Genomic DNA, 18,582 nt, shown 5'->3' on the forward strand with positions numbered 1-18,582 from the left:
CGACTCTTATTGAACGCACCATCTACCGTGGTTGTGGAGAAGCTTGACTCTGGTTAACTTACGGTCCATGCTTATGTTAATTCGTAATAAATAAAATGTATTGTTAAATATTACACATAACCGTTTACTTCGTCACACACAACAAAAAAATCAAGGTTTTCTTCAAATTAATAGCTTATCGCATATATTCACCAATGGTTAAAACATTTGAAATGCATAAAAAAGTGATCGTTCACATCCGATAAACAAAGACGGTGATTTCAATGAAGGGGGGCGTCTTTACCGTCCATAAACAATAATATATATTGAAACTAAGGATATACTGCATATTCACGCAATAGAACCAGGCAGAAAACTGCAGTTTAAGATGAGGCCTGCTTGCTATTGCCCCGCCTACAAGCTCATCGATTGGTCAGTTTTTTTCTAGCGTGTGATTGGCCGTCCATGCTGTCACTCAGCATGGAGCCCGTGTCCGGCTGCCACAAAGTTGTAAACATTTTGGATATTTGTTGTCTTTTTCACATCAGCTGGACGAACTCTGAATCTCGTTGAAATAACGTTTGAGTCGTACGTGTTCGGTTACTCTGGAACCATCATAATAGTATCGTCCATATATATAAACATAGCATGCCGTTATGCTAGTCATTATATAGTAAAAGACATGAGTTATGATATTTGGAAAAATACATTTATTGACAGAGCAGATATGAAAGCAACTACGATGAGTTTGCAGGGAAAGCTTGCCAAGCTTACACATGCAGGTTAAATATTCCAAATGTCTTTTCACAATAAAGTCATTTATGACATCACACAGCAGCAATGTACAGCTTTTATTGTGCTAACGGCCCCACTCACACCACCTCTGTAAAAACCAAGCAGTGAAACCTACTTTGGAGATGAAATTATTTACAGTCGTCCCAACTGACGGAGCTTAAGTGTTCTTAGGGTCGGCCATGTTGGGTCGTGGCGGCTGAGCGGGAATCTGAGTGAAAAATGTCAACCATTCCAACATTCACAGTAATGAGCGATGACCACCAAGCGGGTGAAAGGTGGCCGACGTTTAGCTTTTCTATTGCACGAAGACGCACACACACACACACACACACACACACACACACACACACACACAGGTGTGTTGACGTCCCCCACAATAAACCCGTGAGGTAAGACGTGATGGCAAAAAGAGACAATGGAGGTGAAGCCTGCCAAGGCCAGGAAACGAAAGAAAGCCAAGAAAAAGATTCCTGACAGGCGGGTGACTTTCTCCTTCCTGGTTGTGTTTGAAATATTGCAAAACGTTTCATTCATCTTTTTAATAACTCCAACACTGTAAGGAACATCATAAAACAAGTGCTATCATAAAAGCTTCAACAATGACGACCAGACCAAAGTGTTGATTGTGGAGCAGCTTAGTGTGCGTGTGCGTTGGTGTGTGTGTGTGTGCGTGTGTGTGTGTGTGTGTGTGCGTCCATCTTGACCAGGGTGGAGCGTCCAAATAAAAGATGCTGGGGTGTGAAGGTCAGAGGGGGTGATGCTGATCGTTGAGTCTTCATCACCAAGAGATCCCCCCCCCCCCTCCCCCCATGATGTCCATCATCTCGGTGGTCAGGCGTCCTCCTGCTCGGGGAAGTTGAGGATCTTGCGGTGTGCCTGCCGCAGGTACTGCTGCTGTTTGAAGTACACTTTGAAGGCCCCTTTGATGGCCACAAAGGCGATTCCTCCCTGGGGGGGTGGGGGGGGCAGAACAAGGAGGTTTAGACACATACTGAAACCCACCCACCGAGTCGGCGTCAGGTAGAAGCCGCCCACCAGGATGGTCCTCTGCAGGTTGGAGTTGACGCTGCTGAACATGAGCTTCCCCACGATGGTGGCGATGGTGGGGAAGACCAACGCTCCGCACAGGATCCGAGTCGCCGAGACGTGATCGGCCAAGGGGCTGGCCTCTGCCGGGATGCGAGGGACCGGGCAGCCAATCCCTGTGGAGATGATGGCTCCATCAGCTGGGACGAAGGTTCTATGTGCAAGTGGACCAAGCTGTACTCGCCGAGCCCACCAACCATTTTGGGTTTGTACAAACCGGAGCTTTTGGCGCCCATGTTTGGAAAAAGCCCCCGCTTAGGGCGGAAAGGGCAAAAATCTGACCTGGGAAGATGCTGTTGAGGATCTGCAGCTTGTTGGAGTACTTCCTCCACAGGCGCAGGACGTAATCCTCCCAGCGGATCATCTTGCCCAGGATCAGCATGACGGGGATGGTGGGCAGGCCGATGAGCAGGAAGAGCGGGTCGGCCCGTTCCATCACGTCCAGACCCTCCTTGTGGCCCACCACCTGCGGACAGGACAGATGCAGACAACCCGAGATCCACGCCGTCCCTAAACACAACACCACCGCACCTGCATGACGGTGACGGCGCCGTACGTGACGGCGGTCCAGTAGATGGAGCCCACCATGATGCCGGCAGCGGCGAAGGGGCCGGCCTTGGAAATGAGTCGGTCGGCCAGATCCAGTACGTAGACCACGGGACCTGCAGCAGGATTACTATTTTGATTAAAGTACCTCCGCTATGGAGTATTCCTTCACTTGACCAAAAGCATCCATTCCATCCCATCTCCAACAGCACCACGCTGAGGGTCCCTGGACCGGGTCAGGGACCAGGTCCAGGGAACGAGGTCACTCAAATGAGGGAATGTCGATCCTCGGTGGACGTGAGGCGATGGAAGGTTCCGGCCTCCTCGGTGCCATTCCAGGCCGACTCCACGGGGAATTCATGCAATATTTACAGAAAGGCGACCTGCCTTCCCCCCCGCACTCAGCCCTCCGCTTCCTATTAATAACTACACCAGGAAAGCAGGAATGCCTTCCGCTCGCTACATTTTGATCCCAAAGCAGGAATGCCTTCCGCTCGCTACATTTTGATCCCAAAGCAGGAATGCCTTCCGCTTGCTACATTTTGATCCCAGAGCAGGAATGCCTTCCGCTCGCTACATTTTGATCCCAGAGCAGGAATGCCTTCCGCTCGCTACATTTTGATCCCAGAGCAGGAATGCCTTCCGCTCGCTACATCATCAGGGAAATGGGTGGCCCCATGGAAGCATTACACCCACTGACAGCTGATTTGGTAATTACAATCATGAAAAAGGGAGTCAGGGATGAGTAACTACATGGCTTCAGTGGCGTGTGTGTGCGTGTGTGTGTGTGTGTGTGTGTGTGTGTTGTGTTGATGCTGTGTGGGTAGACTGCAAAAGAAGAGCGTCTGAGGACACGGCGTCCTCTGAGCCATGTTGATAGGTTCTCTGTGGCTGAGCAGTAGGTGCTGATGGGAGTAATTGTACGCAGGAAGGCAGCAATACCACCACTTGGGCACCATTGGCCTCCTAATATAAATAAAATGCAGGCCATTAGAAAGGGTTCCAAACTGGTGGTCCGTGCTAGTGAGCCGTCATTAGCCCCCCCCCCAAATGAAAAGGTGCCATCACAAGCTACAAAATTGCTCTTATTCTACAGTCAAGCAAGGGCAAAGATAGAAATTAATTTTAGAATGACAAAGAAACTACACTCACCGAACATAAGGATGGTATGAATAAACGTTCAGTGCCCTTCATAACTACGGGAAAAAAATATTGCAAGAAAAGAGCAACGAGTCGCTGCAGCAATGAATCAGCAGAATCATAACCACCTTGCTAACTTTCATACAAAATGAAGCTCAGATCAGATGACGTGGTTACAATATATAGACAGTAATCCCTCGTTTATCACGGTTCATTGGTTAAAGAACCCCCCCCCCACCCAGAGAAGTCCATTTCTGTGAAGTGGGATTCCTTATAGAATCCCACTTATTCCTTCTAGAAACCTACGCTCACAACACGCCGGTCTTTTGACTATCCCGAGAGCCAGAAAGAAGTATGCAGGCTCTAGAGCCTTTTCCATTCGGGCCCCAACGTTGTGGAATGCTCTACCTGTTAATATTAGAGCTGCTACCTCAGTAGAAATGTTCAAGTCCCGACTTAAGACTCATTTCTATACTTTAGCGTTTTGTTAAAAATATTCCCTGCCTGCTTTGACTGCCGCTCCTTCTCTCTCCCATACCGCCCCTCCGGCTGAGGGGGCGGGTCCAGGAGAGGCTGTTTTGGAAGTTTGCCTTGACGAAATTGGACATCGGACGTGGCCTACCTTGGAGGCGCTGCAGCAGAGGGATAGTGATCATCTCAAGACCCACGGCTGCCCAACTGTCCTAATGGCATCACATCTTGGACCTGGACTATTATACTCTATGTTTTTATTTAACTGTCACATGTAAACCTCTCCACATCCATTGCAGCCTGGTCATCCTAGAAGGGGGATTCCCCCATCTGCGGTCCCTTCTCAAGGTTTCTTTTTCCCTAATGGGTTTTTGAGTTTTTCCTTGCCCTGATGGGGGTTCAGATCAGGGGATGTCGTCTGTCGTCTATTGTCTGTCTTCTACTGTTGCCTGCTTGTTAAGCCCTTTGAGGCTCTTTTGTGATTAAGGGCTATATAAATAAACTTGACTTGACTTGACTTGACTTATTCATTCGGGGTGTCGTGAGATCTCGGCAAGCGTGATGATATTTAGCAAAAAGCGGTCGTGTAACAACCAGGCAGTCAAAAGCCAATCAGAATATGAACTACTGCATCACTACTGTGAATGATAATACTGTACACAATACACAATATGAAAGTGGCAGTGAGTGAGGCCAGATTGGAACTTCACATTAAGAGCTTTATGCACATTATAAACCTTGCAATCCAACATAAGTACTAGGCGGGTGCTTTGTTTTTTTTTAATGAATGAATGAGTTCAACAGCAGTGCTGCACTAGCTTTCTGGATCTTCCAGATACTGTAGTTCTTTTTGCAGCTTTTCCCCGGACTTCCTGCTTACAACCCAAAAGGTCCCAAAAGTGTGACTGGTCAGAGTTCCCGAGGACTTCCGGATGTGTAGGCGCACTACATATGGCACTCAGGCTCATATAAGGAAGTCGGTCCGCATCGCCATCAGCAAAACATTATTGTGTCTCCTTAATTAGCGTAGGACAGAAAACAATAAGACAGCAATGGAGTCATGTGTTCATTTCAACAGTAACCACCTATGCCAGAATCAAACTCCAACCAGCCATATCGTCATGTCATTGTCAAAATCCTAAAACATTAAAAGATCATTCCAAAGGTGACTGAAATAACTTTTCTGAACAGCACAAGTTAAAGTTCATTCGTTTCACTTTAACATGGAGCCATGTGGTTCGCAGCAGAGTTCAAAGGTCATATTGATGTTTTCATTTTTTGGGTTATTTACAATCTGTATGCTTGTGCTGCTAACGAATGATAGCTTCTACGTCCATGTGAAAGTTTCCTAGGTTGTCAAATTCAATCAACAAAAAGAGCCACAAACACAGCATGCAATAATTGCAGTACTGCATCATCAAACATATCCAGTCACAATTTATCGATTGTCCAGCATCATCATCATCATCAGCAGCCTCCTCTGGTGAGCTTCTTCATCAGCGCCTCCCTTGACCCACTTTCACTCCCGCTCCCAAAGTCATAAAGCACCACCGCACGTCTGTCTCTGCACTTTTCATTATGGATGAGATGGCAGGGTAAACTCAACCAACCTGTAAATGTCTGGAAACGATGAAGCTCATATTTGAATCATCACTATTCATATCTCATAGGGCGCCTATCTCTCACTGATGTGTGATGCAAACTGCTAATATGACATCTTATTCAGGTTATTGACTGGGCCGAAGGGAGCAGGTTGAACACCTCAGGTGAGTGACAGCACAGCGTTGCTCCCTATAAATATAAATGAACCCTTTTACCGGCCGGCTTCATGCAGACGACACTGTCTTGAGGCCAGGGCTCATCTCACGTTGTAGCTTCCTGCTCTGTGTAGATAACATTCTGGTAGCTCAGTGGCTGATGGGTAATTTAGTGCATGCACTACTAACCATAATGAGTGAGGCATAAAGCTGATTTTTAATGCACCTTGTACCAAAGATGGCAGTCTAACGAGGAATGGCTGGAGATTAAGAAGAGGAGGACTGGAGCTGGTCTTCCCAAACGTATGTACATGACTTACTTATTTACACAGTGGCCTCTGCATCACTTTGCAGTATGTAGCCCTCGGAGGAAAAAGGTTTAGCCACCCTGCTGTAAACGGACTTGGAAAATAGTCAAAAGTAATGGAAGGAAATCATAAACAGTTGATGCTAATCAAAGACCCCCCACATGACAGGAGTGCTGCTGTTTTTAAGAACCGAATGAAAAAATCCTACACAAACATCCTCATTTATACGACAGGAGCTTGGCTGACAGCAAAAAGTCAACCTGCCTCTGACAGGAATCCTGCCCTGGTCAAAGATCCTCCCATAAGACAATGTGCCATTCTACCGACTGCAAAAATTCTAGTCAAAGATCCTCAATATGACAGAAGCACTCTTATGTTTTTAAGGACCTACACAAAAAAATACACTACTAAAATGTATTTTATTTGGCAGAAACACTCTAATGTTGTTAAAGACCTACTGCAAAAACATGTGCCAAAGAGCCTCTCTCTGACAGGAGCACAGTTCCAAAACAAACCAAAAAACACACTCCTCAAAGATCCTTTATGTGACAGAAGCGTTCTGGGTCTTTTAATGGCCTATTGCAAAAACACTCGTCAAAGATCCTCTCACCGACAGGAGAGTGCTTTCACATTTAATGACCGCGTGCAAAAAAACTAGAAAACACGCCAGTCAAAGATCCTCTACATCACAAGAGCGCTCACCTGTTTTAAGAACCTATTGCAAAAATGCTAGTGAAAGGTCCACAATGACAGAAGCACTTGTTGTGCATGAAGGGTGTGAAGCTCAAGTTCGTCTGCTCTACATGACGATCAAATACTGCAGCCATGATTATCTGCCAATGTCTGCCGACATGGGAATGTTGGAAAAAAGGCTAGTCAAAGATGCTGCCGTTTTCAGGAGTCTGCTGCAAAAACGTTAGCTTGCGCATTTTTGAACTGACGTCAACGGCCAGTCTGACGTCATTCATGTGCCAATTGATTAGGAACTGCAGTACACTCCTCCCACCTCCGCCCCGCCAGATTGTTTTGAAGATGTCACCTACCAAGCTTGGGAAAGACGATGAGGTATTCGGCATTGCACTGCGGACAGGCTACACGAGCCGTGCTGTTGCCACGCTGCTTCTCGTCCACCCAGCGCTGGAGGCAGGCCTGATGGACCCACTTTGTGGAACCGCGGCAGCGACACGGACGCACCCACTCTGCTGTGCGGTCATCTTCGTCTGTCGCAAAGCATACCCAGCAGCTCCTATGACAAAAACATTCATTGTAATAATCATGGCTCAGAGGAAGACAAAACCTGGAATTGACATCAAAAGGGATTCGGAATCATTCAAATTTCCATGAAGGTCAAGCCGATGGATGGAAGTGCATGGCAAGATCAATAGACAAAGGCCATTAGACAAACCAGAAGTGAGGCTTCCAGCGTATCCGACTGTAAAACAAGAAGTGGCCCATGAAAACTCTTGATCCGACCGTCACGCTAAGGGATTTTCCAGATTATATTTCAGTTCAAGCAGTTTCCCACAGATGTGATTACACTTGGGGTGGTGAGTGGGCCTGGCATGTGACCACAACCACTCAGGGATTTCTTGGGGTGCTAACCAATGGGATCCATGTCCTGTACTGATACATTTAAGAAGGGGATGGTAAACTGGCGTTAAATTATAGGACAGGAACCTATTGTCAAGAGTAGACAGTTCATCACGGTTTTTACTAAATAATAAATATAATGAGTATGAGTAGCAGTGGAGGTCTGCTCAGTCACCTACCATTTATCATCTACAAGATTTTTAATTTTCAATGACGCTTATCCTCACGGGGATATGCTGGAGCCTATGGCAGCCATGGCGTGTCCGACATAATTGACAAATGTTCCCGGGTGCTGAATAAAACACGAGCATACAAGAAGTTATCTTCTTCGGTTGTCAGGTGGCGAATCCAAGTCTAACGGAAACATCAGCTCTGCCGTCCATACATCGGTTACCGGTCTTCACTTGCTCCAGCTCTATGGTATCCATCACCCTTGGTAACCTGCACAACAGTAGTTGACTAGATATTGGCATATATAGTGTCTTATTAACTTTTACTCATAGTGATATTACAATATCAAATTCACCCATTCCCATTTCCCTTACGCAAATATTTTCACTTTGACAAGACTGAAGAATAACTGAGGGACAATAGCCCCCCCCTTCAGCTACCTGAGCTCCCGATGTTAATGGAGATATTTGGTAAAAATATTTTCCAACTGACACAGACTGTGACTGGGAAAGGAAAAGCTCACGTGGATGAGAGCGGTGAACACAGCAGGGGGGTCAAAAACCCGGTGCTCCTTCAGATTCATTAGCTCCTATTCTGGTAACCCAGCCTGGCGGCAGTGCAGGGTTTAATGAAACGCCACCGAAATGCTATCCACCATGTGAAACTCGAACCTCTAGCTCACCCTTTTGCTTCGGCATCAGTTAATAGAGCTCTAGAGCTGGTACGGCTTTGTAAATTCAACAGTCTAAAACATACAATGTAACTCTAATAAGCGAAGAACACACTTCTTTGTCAGTCATGCTATGCTGCTTACTCTAAGTGGCACGCTGCCAAAGGTCTGTTTTTCTTCTAGAACAATTGTTTACATCTCACAGTCTACATTAACTGCAGAGAGCATTTACGGTAAAAATAAATAACATTCTTATAATTAGAGACAATGCACAAAGCTGTAAAAGGCATACTGGATGGGCATGAAAAGCAAATTCTGCAAAAAGGCAGCCATCATGCTCAAGCTGAGGTGTTAGGAAACATCATGACAATGTGGCGTGAATCTATGGGTGTCAATACCCCATGATCAACGTTTGCATGAGCACATCACCAAGAAGGTGGAAGAGAGAACCACCAAAAAAATCCCTTGAGCAGTCCGATCACTTCCAGTCACTAAAGAATATTTGTATTTAATATTTTTTGAGAAAAACAGACGGGTGGTTGGAACTATTTGAAGACCCTTTCGATACATTTACTGAAATTGTCCCTACAATATTCATTCCGTGACTTCAAACAACTAAACCAGAAACGACCCCGCCCTCCTTCCTGCTGCTGCCTACAAGAGGTCACCTCAGTATGAATCTTAATTGTTCTTCTCCTTGACTTCAAAACATTTCACCACAGAGAAGCCGCTGGCAATCTCATTTCTTTGCGTACATGTTAATTTTGATTACACGCTTTAAGTCAATTTACTTTGGACTCAGAGAACAATGCAAGGGTGTCGATTCAAGGAGAAATTCATCTTCTCACTTCACCCATGCATCCGTCTGTTTCCTACTGCTCATCCTGTTTGAAATCGCAGGGAAGGTGAAGCACGAGTCTCCCGTTCGAGCCGTCGCATTAACGCACAGCAAACAAAATGGAGAGCAAGACTTGGCAGCAATCAATAAGAGTTTGCAGTCTTTCCCAAGTGTATTCATCAATGCCTCTACAAATGTACAAATAACACATTCAATGCCAATACCGGGGGAGAAGCCATTTGATTATATTCACAAAGCATTCACACCTAATTTGCTTAAAAAGATGATTTTACTTCAATATGAACCTCTGACTGTTTTAGCCAAATGCTTGTCAGGCTCAGCTGTCCAATGATGGAGCATTTTTAGAGGGTAATCTATAACATTTGCTGACCTTTCACCCTTACAAGTCTGTGTAGGTCAGCACGTCTGTCAGTTGGTAGCTCAGCGATTGTTCTGAATCAGTCTGTGTCGGCTTTTTACAAAGACGGTGTGTGTCCCCATTGGATTTTTATTCGGGAATGCCCTGATCCACATTTTTTCACATCCGATCTGATGTCGATACCTGAATTTAGATAGCTGGATACAACACAGCTCTGTTTATATTAATATTACCAATATTGTTGCTTTGATATGAGACTAGCGTATTTGGCCCAGGCTACGTACACTGGAGGAGGGGTTGGGATTTAATGACTTGCAGAAATTAATAGTCTATTCCTAGGGTGAACAATTGTCTATTTTGTCAAGTGAGGTGCTGTTAGATATTATTACACCTAAAGAATCAGTCTAATAGCTTTTCATGCCTTCTTGACACACACTAACATAAAATAATACTCAGATAACCCATGGAAAATATCAGAAGACACACAATAGATGTATTGTTCAACCTCACACAGGATTAACTCTCACTTATACCCAAATTTGTTGATTTTTTTTATAATTATGTAAATCTAGAGACATTAAGATGAAGAGAAGAAAGTGAGTGCAAATAAAAAGGTCTGGCAGGAGTGAATGTCAATCCTACCATTTTTTTTGGTGAAAATCTGCACTGCAGAGGTAACCTGAGTGCCTGAGTTTGGCTAAGATAAGAGCCTGTGGAGTCTTATGTTTGTCAGCGATAGAGGCTCTGCACACACCAGTGTAGTTGCAAGAGAACATGACGTAAAATCATCTGCCATCACCACTCAAACATGACCTGGGATCATTGCTTCAAGCTATATGCTTGCTAAAAGGTATGTTGACAAGACAATCTTTAAGTAGTGCTCTTGCACCTTCCTAGAAAAAAAAAACTGTGTCAACCAGAGGCTATTTTCCACACACAGCTTCTTCTTTCTAATGAGACATATAATTAAATATTACGCTAAATGCATACAGCTTATAGCACAATATACTGACCTACATTGGGTTGGTAGGGCCCAATGAAATCCACTTTTTTCCAAATTCCGGGAAAATTTACCAGTTTGATTTCTTAGAGTTCCGTTTGTTTCACTTTTGATATACTTTTGTCCATTACTTAAATGCAAACATTCGTACATTTATCCATGCAATACATCTTTGGCCAATTTTGACCAGTAATTCAGCCTGGCTAACTTTTCTAATGCGATTTCAACCTCTGCACACATTGCTACAAAATCCTTAAAAAACTGTTTTTTTACTGTAAAAATTTTAGTGATATGTTGAAAATCTTTCCCACTGACTAGCTAGTACACGGCTAATGTCATTCACGTCTTGAGCCATGGTCGCATTGGCACTAGCTGCCAAATTGCTGTCCTCGGATGGGCCTGCCATTAAATAGCAGGTAGTAAACCAAATTTTAGCTCATCGTTCAGAGCAAAAAATAATAATCAGCTAAGGGATGGTTCCTATCTAAAAAAAAAAAAACCACTTGCTAATTGGGACGCTTGCATGCCAAGATACCACTGTATACGTGACAATGAAATATACCCAGCAGTACTCCATTAACTTCTTGCTTTTCTCTGGCCGATGACATAGTTCATAATGTTGCGAGAGCCGTCTGCCGGGGGCTTTGCAGCTAAATTTACAAATTCAAATACACTTTTCTTTGCTAGTTTTTGTATTTATTTAGTAATATTTGCTCCTGCTTGGAATTCCACTGCGATATTCCTCCAACTATGGTATGGGGTGAGGGTCAACCAGGACATTAACAGCACGTTAACTGTTTTGTTGTTTTGAGTATCATCAATTGTGAAAGTATAGAAAGAAAGAAACGTTAATAATTACCACACCAAATATGTATTAGATAAAGTGACTTTGGAGCAGCACTGTGTTGTATTATAATGTAAAAGGAATACGAGGGATGTACTAGTCTAGTAGTAATTCCAGACCAGGGCAGGCATGTTTATGCTATTTCTAAAAAAAACAAAACACTTATCACGTCCGTCTCGTTTAGTTACACGACATTGCGTTGGCGAAAATACTTTTTACATAAATTCGTCTGTGATGTTCTGACACTTCTAACAAAGTAACTTTGAGCAACCGTTGAGTCTTGGCGTAACGCACATTGCAGCCATTAGCATGCTAGCGGCACACTTACCTGTCCAGGTTCTGTTGCAAGGCCACCGCATCATCTTCCGCCATTATAAATAGGAGGACAACGTGGTTTAGACGCCGTTATGTTGGTACAACAGACTCCTCAATTTGAAAACAAACATAAAAACGCCAAGCCCGTTAAATCACGGCCATCGGGAACGGCTCCTAGCTAAACACGCTACACAGGCCTTCGTGTTGACGCGGCTCGCCTACGACAGACTAATCTATTTCCCAGCCTAAATAAGTGCATTCGCGGTCATTGCGGTCCATCTAGCGCTTTGCAGCAACAAAGCAAATAAACATTGTTATCCCGGCCACGGTCAAGTCTGCCACTCATATTACCACACTAGCGTGACCGACAGACTTTGACTCCGTTGACAGGCGTCTGTGATACAGCGAGGTGTAGCGCGGCCATGCGTGATGACGTCATCAAAACAAGGACGTTGCCACGTGACTCCGCCAGTCGGCTCAACTTGGGAAGTGTAGTTTAGCAGGAGTCTGATGTCACTCTGTGAATCGAACATTTTCATACTTTAGTTGATTTGTCTTATTCTCGTAACCACCAAATACACATTTAATAACTATATGTTCAATTATTTCAAGTCCAACGCGTTTACTTAGTGGGAAACATTTCATTGTAGTTCTCTTCAGGACTCTTTCTCAATAAACTACAATTCCCAACCGCCCTTACGACACCGTCCATGCGCCGCAGTCAATCAGCTGTTGAGGCAACTGCTGACTACCTCGGAACAAGGGTTGCTCCTTAGTCCTTTCTAACAAATATTATTTATCTTCCGAGTCCCATAAGGGTGAACGATAAAGGTAAATTTAACTCGACGACGGTCAGGAAAACGACTAGTTTGCATGCCGTTTGTGTATTTTTGTGCTGTGGGGGACTCACATATGGATTAAAGGGGGATTTCAAGGCAAAGGCAGGTTCATGAAATGTATGGCACGCCTTTATTGCCGCGATAAGGGGCTCCTAGAAAACTCACCTTGCACCACTGCGTTTCGGGAGAGGCCAGATAAAAACGGGGAACACTAAAGTGCTCGTTTGACCTTGGGAAGCGCACCTCTTGGGGAGAAAACGCGGATTAACTGCTGGTGGTGTTTGCGTGCAATGCAGGCTGTCGGAATTTATTGTCATCACACAGTTGGAATTGTTGTTGGTCAATTGCAAAGTCCGCCAAAGTGTCTCTGTTGTGCTCGGTTGTTTTTATCTTGTCAGTGTACGAAATGCTTTTTATTTGATTGTTGGGCGAAGGCTGCATGCTTTAACGTTCACGGTTGCCTTTTTTTCTGCTCTGGTTTATGACGTTTCTTGGTTTAAGATGCACTGTTGGGCTTGGTTTTGCTCTAGTTGTAATGCGAATTGATGTCATACACATTTTAGTGAATTTATATGTTTGCCAGTAGATATATAAAGTGTGGTGTTATGGAATTAAATAAAAAAAAAACAGCTTGTCATGGTTCATACTGTACCAATGCGGAGCTCGGCCAGTGCGCTATAGCCAAATAAAATCCCTTACGCATTGGGACCTGGCCTATTTTTATCCTTCTGATATTCTCGCATGTGCATTAAAATGTTTATATATATCTTAAATGATTAAAATGAGCGCGTGATTTCAAGCAGGGGGTTGATTGTTTACGGGTCGAGGTGCCTTCTCACCTTATGGAAGGACAGCTGTATTTACTGACGTATGCAAATGAGCACATGCAGGGGCGGGACTTTGAGCCGACACAATTCAGTTTCACATTGCAGCTGTAGAGTTCCTGCGTGGAAGGAAAAAACGCAACGTGGCGAAATCGAGGGAATATCTCCACGCATATGCTTCGGGTAATGTGTCGTATGGAGGCATCATCCTGATGTCAGGTCTTGGGAATTAAGGCGACACTTGCGCGGACCTTCCAACGGCAGTCAGTCCACTCGGTCCAATAAAAAAAAAAAAATAATAATAATAATAAAAATGCAGACTGATGTGGTCACACACGACAATCACAGCTTTAATTTGTCACTTTTCCAGCTCCGCAAACCATGCAGGATGATTTACTGATGGACAAAAACACAGGCCAGGCTCACCATCAGCAAGACCCGACGCAGATAGACCCTCCTCCGTCCGCCTCCACGCCGACCCCGTCATCAGAGCCGTCGTCCTCCTCATCGGGGTCGGAGAGCCCGTCCGCCGGCAGCAGCCAAGCGGCGTCCGCGCTGAGCAGCCGCACCACGGACCAAGTGTCGATGGAGTCGCCGATCCTGCCGGGGTTGAACTTCCACCAGCAGCCTCAGGAGACGGACGGTCCCCTTCCCTCCCCTCCTTCGTCTTTCGGAAGCACTTGGTCCACGGGAAGCGCCAACGCCGTGGAAGATGTTTTTTTCCAAGGAATACCTTCCGTGAACGGGACGATGCTTTTCCAGAACTTCCCCCACCACGTCAACACCGTCTTCGGGGGGAATTTCTCCTCGCAAGTCGGCCTCGCCCCCCCGTCTCAACAACCGGCGCAGCAGCCCCAGCAGAGGCGATCCCCCCTCAACCCCGGCCAAGGCCCCTTCCCCCAGAGAACCGCTTATCAGGCCGTCGTGAACGCCGCCAAGGGGCCGTCTGCCTCCGCGTCGTCGCCGGCTTGGAATAATCACCAGAACGCGGCGTGGAGCACCGGCTCCAGCCCGTGGAGCGTGCTGCAGGCCGGCAGGGACCCGCGCAGAGCGGTGGGCGTCGGGGTAGGGGTTCCGTCTCCCGTCAACCCCATTTCTCCCATGAAGAAGCCCTACGGCGCCAATGTTATTGCTCCCCCCAAATTTCCGAGACCTGGCCCCCTTTCCTCCAAGGCCTGGAACGAGGACGGTGCCTTCAGGACTGACAACAGCAACATACTGCCTTTCCAGGTAAACGCTTGACTTCTTATGTTTAGACCTGCTCTTTTTGTGTTTGGACCTGCTCTTTTTATGTCTAGACCTGCTCTTTTTGTGTTTAGACCTGCCTTTTTTATGTCTAGACCTGCTCTTTTTGTGTTTAGACCTGCTCTTTGTGTGTTTAGACCTGCTCTTTTTGTGTTTAGACCTGCTTTTTGTGTTTAGACCTGCTCTTTTTGTGTTTAGACCTGCTCTTTTTGTGTTTAGACCTGCTCTTTTTGTGTTTAGACCTGCCTTTTTTGTGTTTAGACCTGCTCTTTTTGTGTTTAGACCTGCTCTTTTTATGTTTAGACCTGCTCTTTTTGTGTTTAGACCTGCTCTTTTTATGTTTAGACCTGCCTTTTTTATGTCTAGACCTGCTCTTTTTGTGTTTAGACCTGCTCTTTTTATGTTTAGACCTGCTCTTTTTGTGTTTAGACCTGCTCTTTTTATGTTTAGACCTGCTCTATTTGTGTTTAGACCTGCTCTTTTTATGTTTAGATCTGCTTTTTTATGTTTAAACCTGCTCTTTTTGTGTTTAGACCTGCTCTTTGTGTGTTTAGACCAGCTCTTTGTGTGTTTAGACCTGCTTTTTTGTGTTTAGACCTGCTCTTTGCAACTATAAGGGGGGGGGGACAAACACATTTTGTTGTGGTTTGAGAAGCATGGATTTATTATTCATAGCAAATCAATTTTATTGACAAAATGTCATTTTTGTAGTAAAGTTTTTCGTTTTTTTGGTTGTCATGATAACAATCATACAAAAAACAAAACCATTTCTCCTTCAGGAAATAAATCCCGACACTTATGATATCAAGAATTATTATAGTCTTACATGCAGAAAGAATATCATAACTGACAAATGAAGAATGAACATACATTTGACCTTTATTACAGACTCTTGTGGGGAGGGGGCACTCATAGCTCTCTTTGGCCCCATGGGAGGTTATTTAGCGGTCACGCTTATTGAGTCACCAATGCGTAGGGTGCCTCGTTTGGGCAATCGCTTCCATGAAATGATACGGTACAGGGTTTGTTGTACGCAATATCGTATGATAATCCAACCAGGACTGTGTGAGTTTGAAAACCAAAGTTTGTATGTATATATCAGTAATATATCAATTTACTACTAAATTAGAACAATGTTTGTACTTATTTATAGCATTAGCTTTATTTCAAATACGTTTAAAACATCTCAAAAGAAGCACTGAAATAATTTTTAGTCAGCTTGTACTTCCAGAAAGTAATTGTTCTAGTATATGATCGGGCATACGGTGGAGCCCGTGGTGTAAAAGCGCCACAGTTTAGCAACCCGCCCCTGCATGTATAGATCTATGTGGATATACTCTACATAGTTCCTTCATGAACATCTTTAAGACTGTTTTATGACCCATTACACTACTACAGTACACTTACTAATACCATGTTTTTTAAAATTATTATTTATTATTTACACTGCCTGAAAAGTAAGTCAATGTTGTTTGGCATTTTTCCACTTTCTGATCATTTTATGATGTCTAATTTCACGTTCACGTGTCTTTTCTTCGAACCACTGCAGTCCCTCAGGCTTGGCAGTGTTGCTGCAACTAATGACTATTTTCTTAGTCTATTAATCGGGAGATTTTTGTTTTGATTAATTGAGTAATCGGTCAGACCCCAGACGGACCAGACCAAAATGAACCCAGCACAGTTAGTGGTTTGGTCTGCATCATATCAGAAAAGAGGCAAAAATGTTGATCACTGTTTTCCAAAGTCAAAGCTGATGTGTTTTTTGCCTAAAACATAAATATAATAAGTCTGCTCTTATGGATGACGAAGGAAGTCGACCAATATTCACATTTGAGAGGCTGAAATTGGAGGGTAGAGATTAAGATTAATCAAATACCAAAATGGTTGTTGATTAACTGGACAATTGATTCATCATTGATTTGTCGACGAGTTATCCATTCATCGATTGATTGTTGCAGCTCTACTTGGGAGACATAACTAACAAAACTAACCTCTCCTATTTTTACCTTTTTACCTGATTGTCCCAGGCCAGTCTTGAAGGCTTGACCCCTCCCGGATTGTAACAGCGCACAGAATCCATGACCCCTCTAGCATTCATTAGCATTCAATAATCATTGTCCTTGTTGACGACATTAGAGTGGTTGAAACCAGAAGACCGTTTCACTTCCATGGTGATGACTTTCCTTTTCTTTGACACGCTACCACTTGGGGGACATAATGAACAGCTAAAAGTTGAGTGTTTTGGTTGGAGTCAGTCCTGCCGTAACGGATTAATGATAACATCCAAAACCAAGATGTTTCCTTTCCATTCATGAAACCCGTGGCTTTGGTGATTGTTGACATGATGACTGAATGACCTTTGTGTGTAAAAGACGTTGACTGTCGCCCCCAGATAAGGCCGACTATTTGAATCATACAATGTTTTCCAGCCGTCACGGTCTTATCAGTGGTCGTTATCGCAGCGTATATCTGCAGTCACCTTCACCCACTGAACAATATCTCCGATGCAGAGGCCGGTTTTCCTTTTCAGTGCCTCGCTGATGTCATCCCGGCCGGAGCTCACACCTATCTGCTGAACTATTACAGCCGTAATTAGAGAGGCGTTATCACCGGGACGCAAGGTCGGGGTGCCACGTGTCAACTTGGCTCCAAGAGCCGTGTCACAGGTAGAGCTCGTGGCAGTGCTTGTTGTCGTTGAAGACGCCACTGATGTTCTTCAAAAGCCTCGGGTGAAGTCTTGGATCCTGTATGCGCCGAAGTGTACTAAAGGGTGGGAATGTGTGGAATTCTTCTTAGCATATCAGTGTGAGCTTTAAGTCACCAAGTCACATGAGCATCTTGGAGATACGCCGATTCAGTGATTCAATGGTCGTGGGTATTTGAAGTTGGTATCACTTTGGCTCTGGTCGGGACTCAGAAGTCAGGATTCAGGAGTCTATGCCGGTCATACCAAACAGAAGGAGCTTTAATGACTTTAAGGGTGTAACCAAGGAAATTTACATCAGCGAGGTGGTGTAACTTGTTTTCCAAGATCGTGTTTTGCATGATATACAAAGATGTCAGTCACCATGGAAGTGGAATGTTGCGGTTTTAAGTGAATAATGTCGTTTTATGCAACATTCTCATTAGCTTCACAACAAGAGAAAGTATGTGTAATCTATAAACAGAACAGAAGTCATTATGAACTTTGTACTATCCATTATCTAAAGGTTTATCCTAGGTCTGTTTTTGGTCGGAGTTGGCATTTTACAATACAAAAATGGCATTTCAAGCTACATAAAGTTAGCCAATGGGACAGAATCAAACCTATTTCTACATTATCCTCCTTGGCTATGAGTCCTATTCATTCAGGTTATAAGGCAAAAAAAATGATGCTGACCACAATATTCAATGTTTCCCAGACATTCATTTATTTGTGGCGGCCTACCACAAATACATTTAGACCGCCACAAATAGATTTGGCACTCCCTGTTCTCACTCACTCTGAACCACATTACAGTAATCCCATTAGCCAATCCATGCTGGGAATTTCACTGCTTCATTCGATGGGTTTTTGAAAAATATTCAAAGTCATAAATCACGCTTTTGCATGAACATGGACTATTATTTGTAAAAAGTAAGCATATTGAATCAATATTAGCATGTGTTTTATGGGCTAAAATGAATCATTTCCAAGCATGGATGAAAAAATACAGATGGTCATTCAGAGGACGCATCAAAAAACGATGTGTAGTATTCGACACCGGTGACTAGGTGTCAGTAAGGTTACTGTAATGTTCGGTGAG

The 18,582-nt window shown here is 44.3% G+C and overlaps 2 protein-coding genes across 4 annotated transcripts in view; one reads left to right on the top strand and one right to left on the bottom strand.

Annotated features, from left to right (window-relative positions):
• Nucleotides 1-666: 666 nt before the first annotated feature.
• Nucleotides 667-12,333, bottom strand: marchf5 (membrane-associated ring finger (C3HC4) 5). Its single transcript, XM_058064943.2, has 6 exons — nt 11,903-12,333; nt 7,126-7,328; nt 2,392-2,522; nt 2,143-2,326; nt 1,810-1,976; nt 667-1,722 (listed from the first exon to the last, which is right to left on the bottom strand). Exons 1-6 carry the CDS (start codon nt 11,944-11,946, stop codon nt 1,606-1,608), a joined length of 846 nt encoding a protein of 281 aa, XP_057920926.1. The 5' UTR covers nt 11,947-12,333; the 3' UTR covers nt 667-1,605.
• Nucleotides 12,334-12,608: 275 nt separating this feature from the next.
• cpeb3 (cytoplasmic polyadenylation element binding protein 3) overlaps nt 12,609-18,582 on the top strand; it is a 36,226-nt gene continuing 30,252 nt past the window's right edge. For all 3 annotated transcript variants that reach the window (XM_058064939.2, XM_058064941.2, XM_058064942.2), the window contains exons 1-2: nt 12,609-12,720; nt 13,923-14,782. In XM_058064939.2, coding sequence (XP_057920922.2) covers nt 13,934-14,782 — 849 coding nt within the window. In that variant the 5' untranslated portion in view covers nt 12,609-12,720; nt 13,923-13,933. The remainder of the gene's footprint in view (nt 12,721-13,922; nt 14,783-18,582) is intronic.

The sequence above is a fragment of the Doryrhamphus excisus genome, linkage group LG10 (genome assembly GCF_037039965.1).
Source record: "Doryrhamphus excisus strain RoL-2023G ecotype Guam linkage group LG10, RoL_Dexc_Guam_v1.1, whole genome shotgun sequence".
NCBI classification, from domain to species: domain Eukaryota; kingdom Metazoa; phylum Chordata; class Actinopteri; order Syngnathiformes; family Syngnathidae; genus Doryrhamphus; species Doryrhamphus excisus.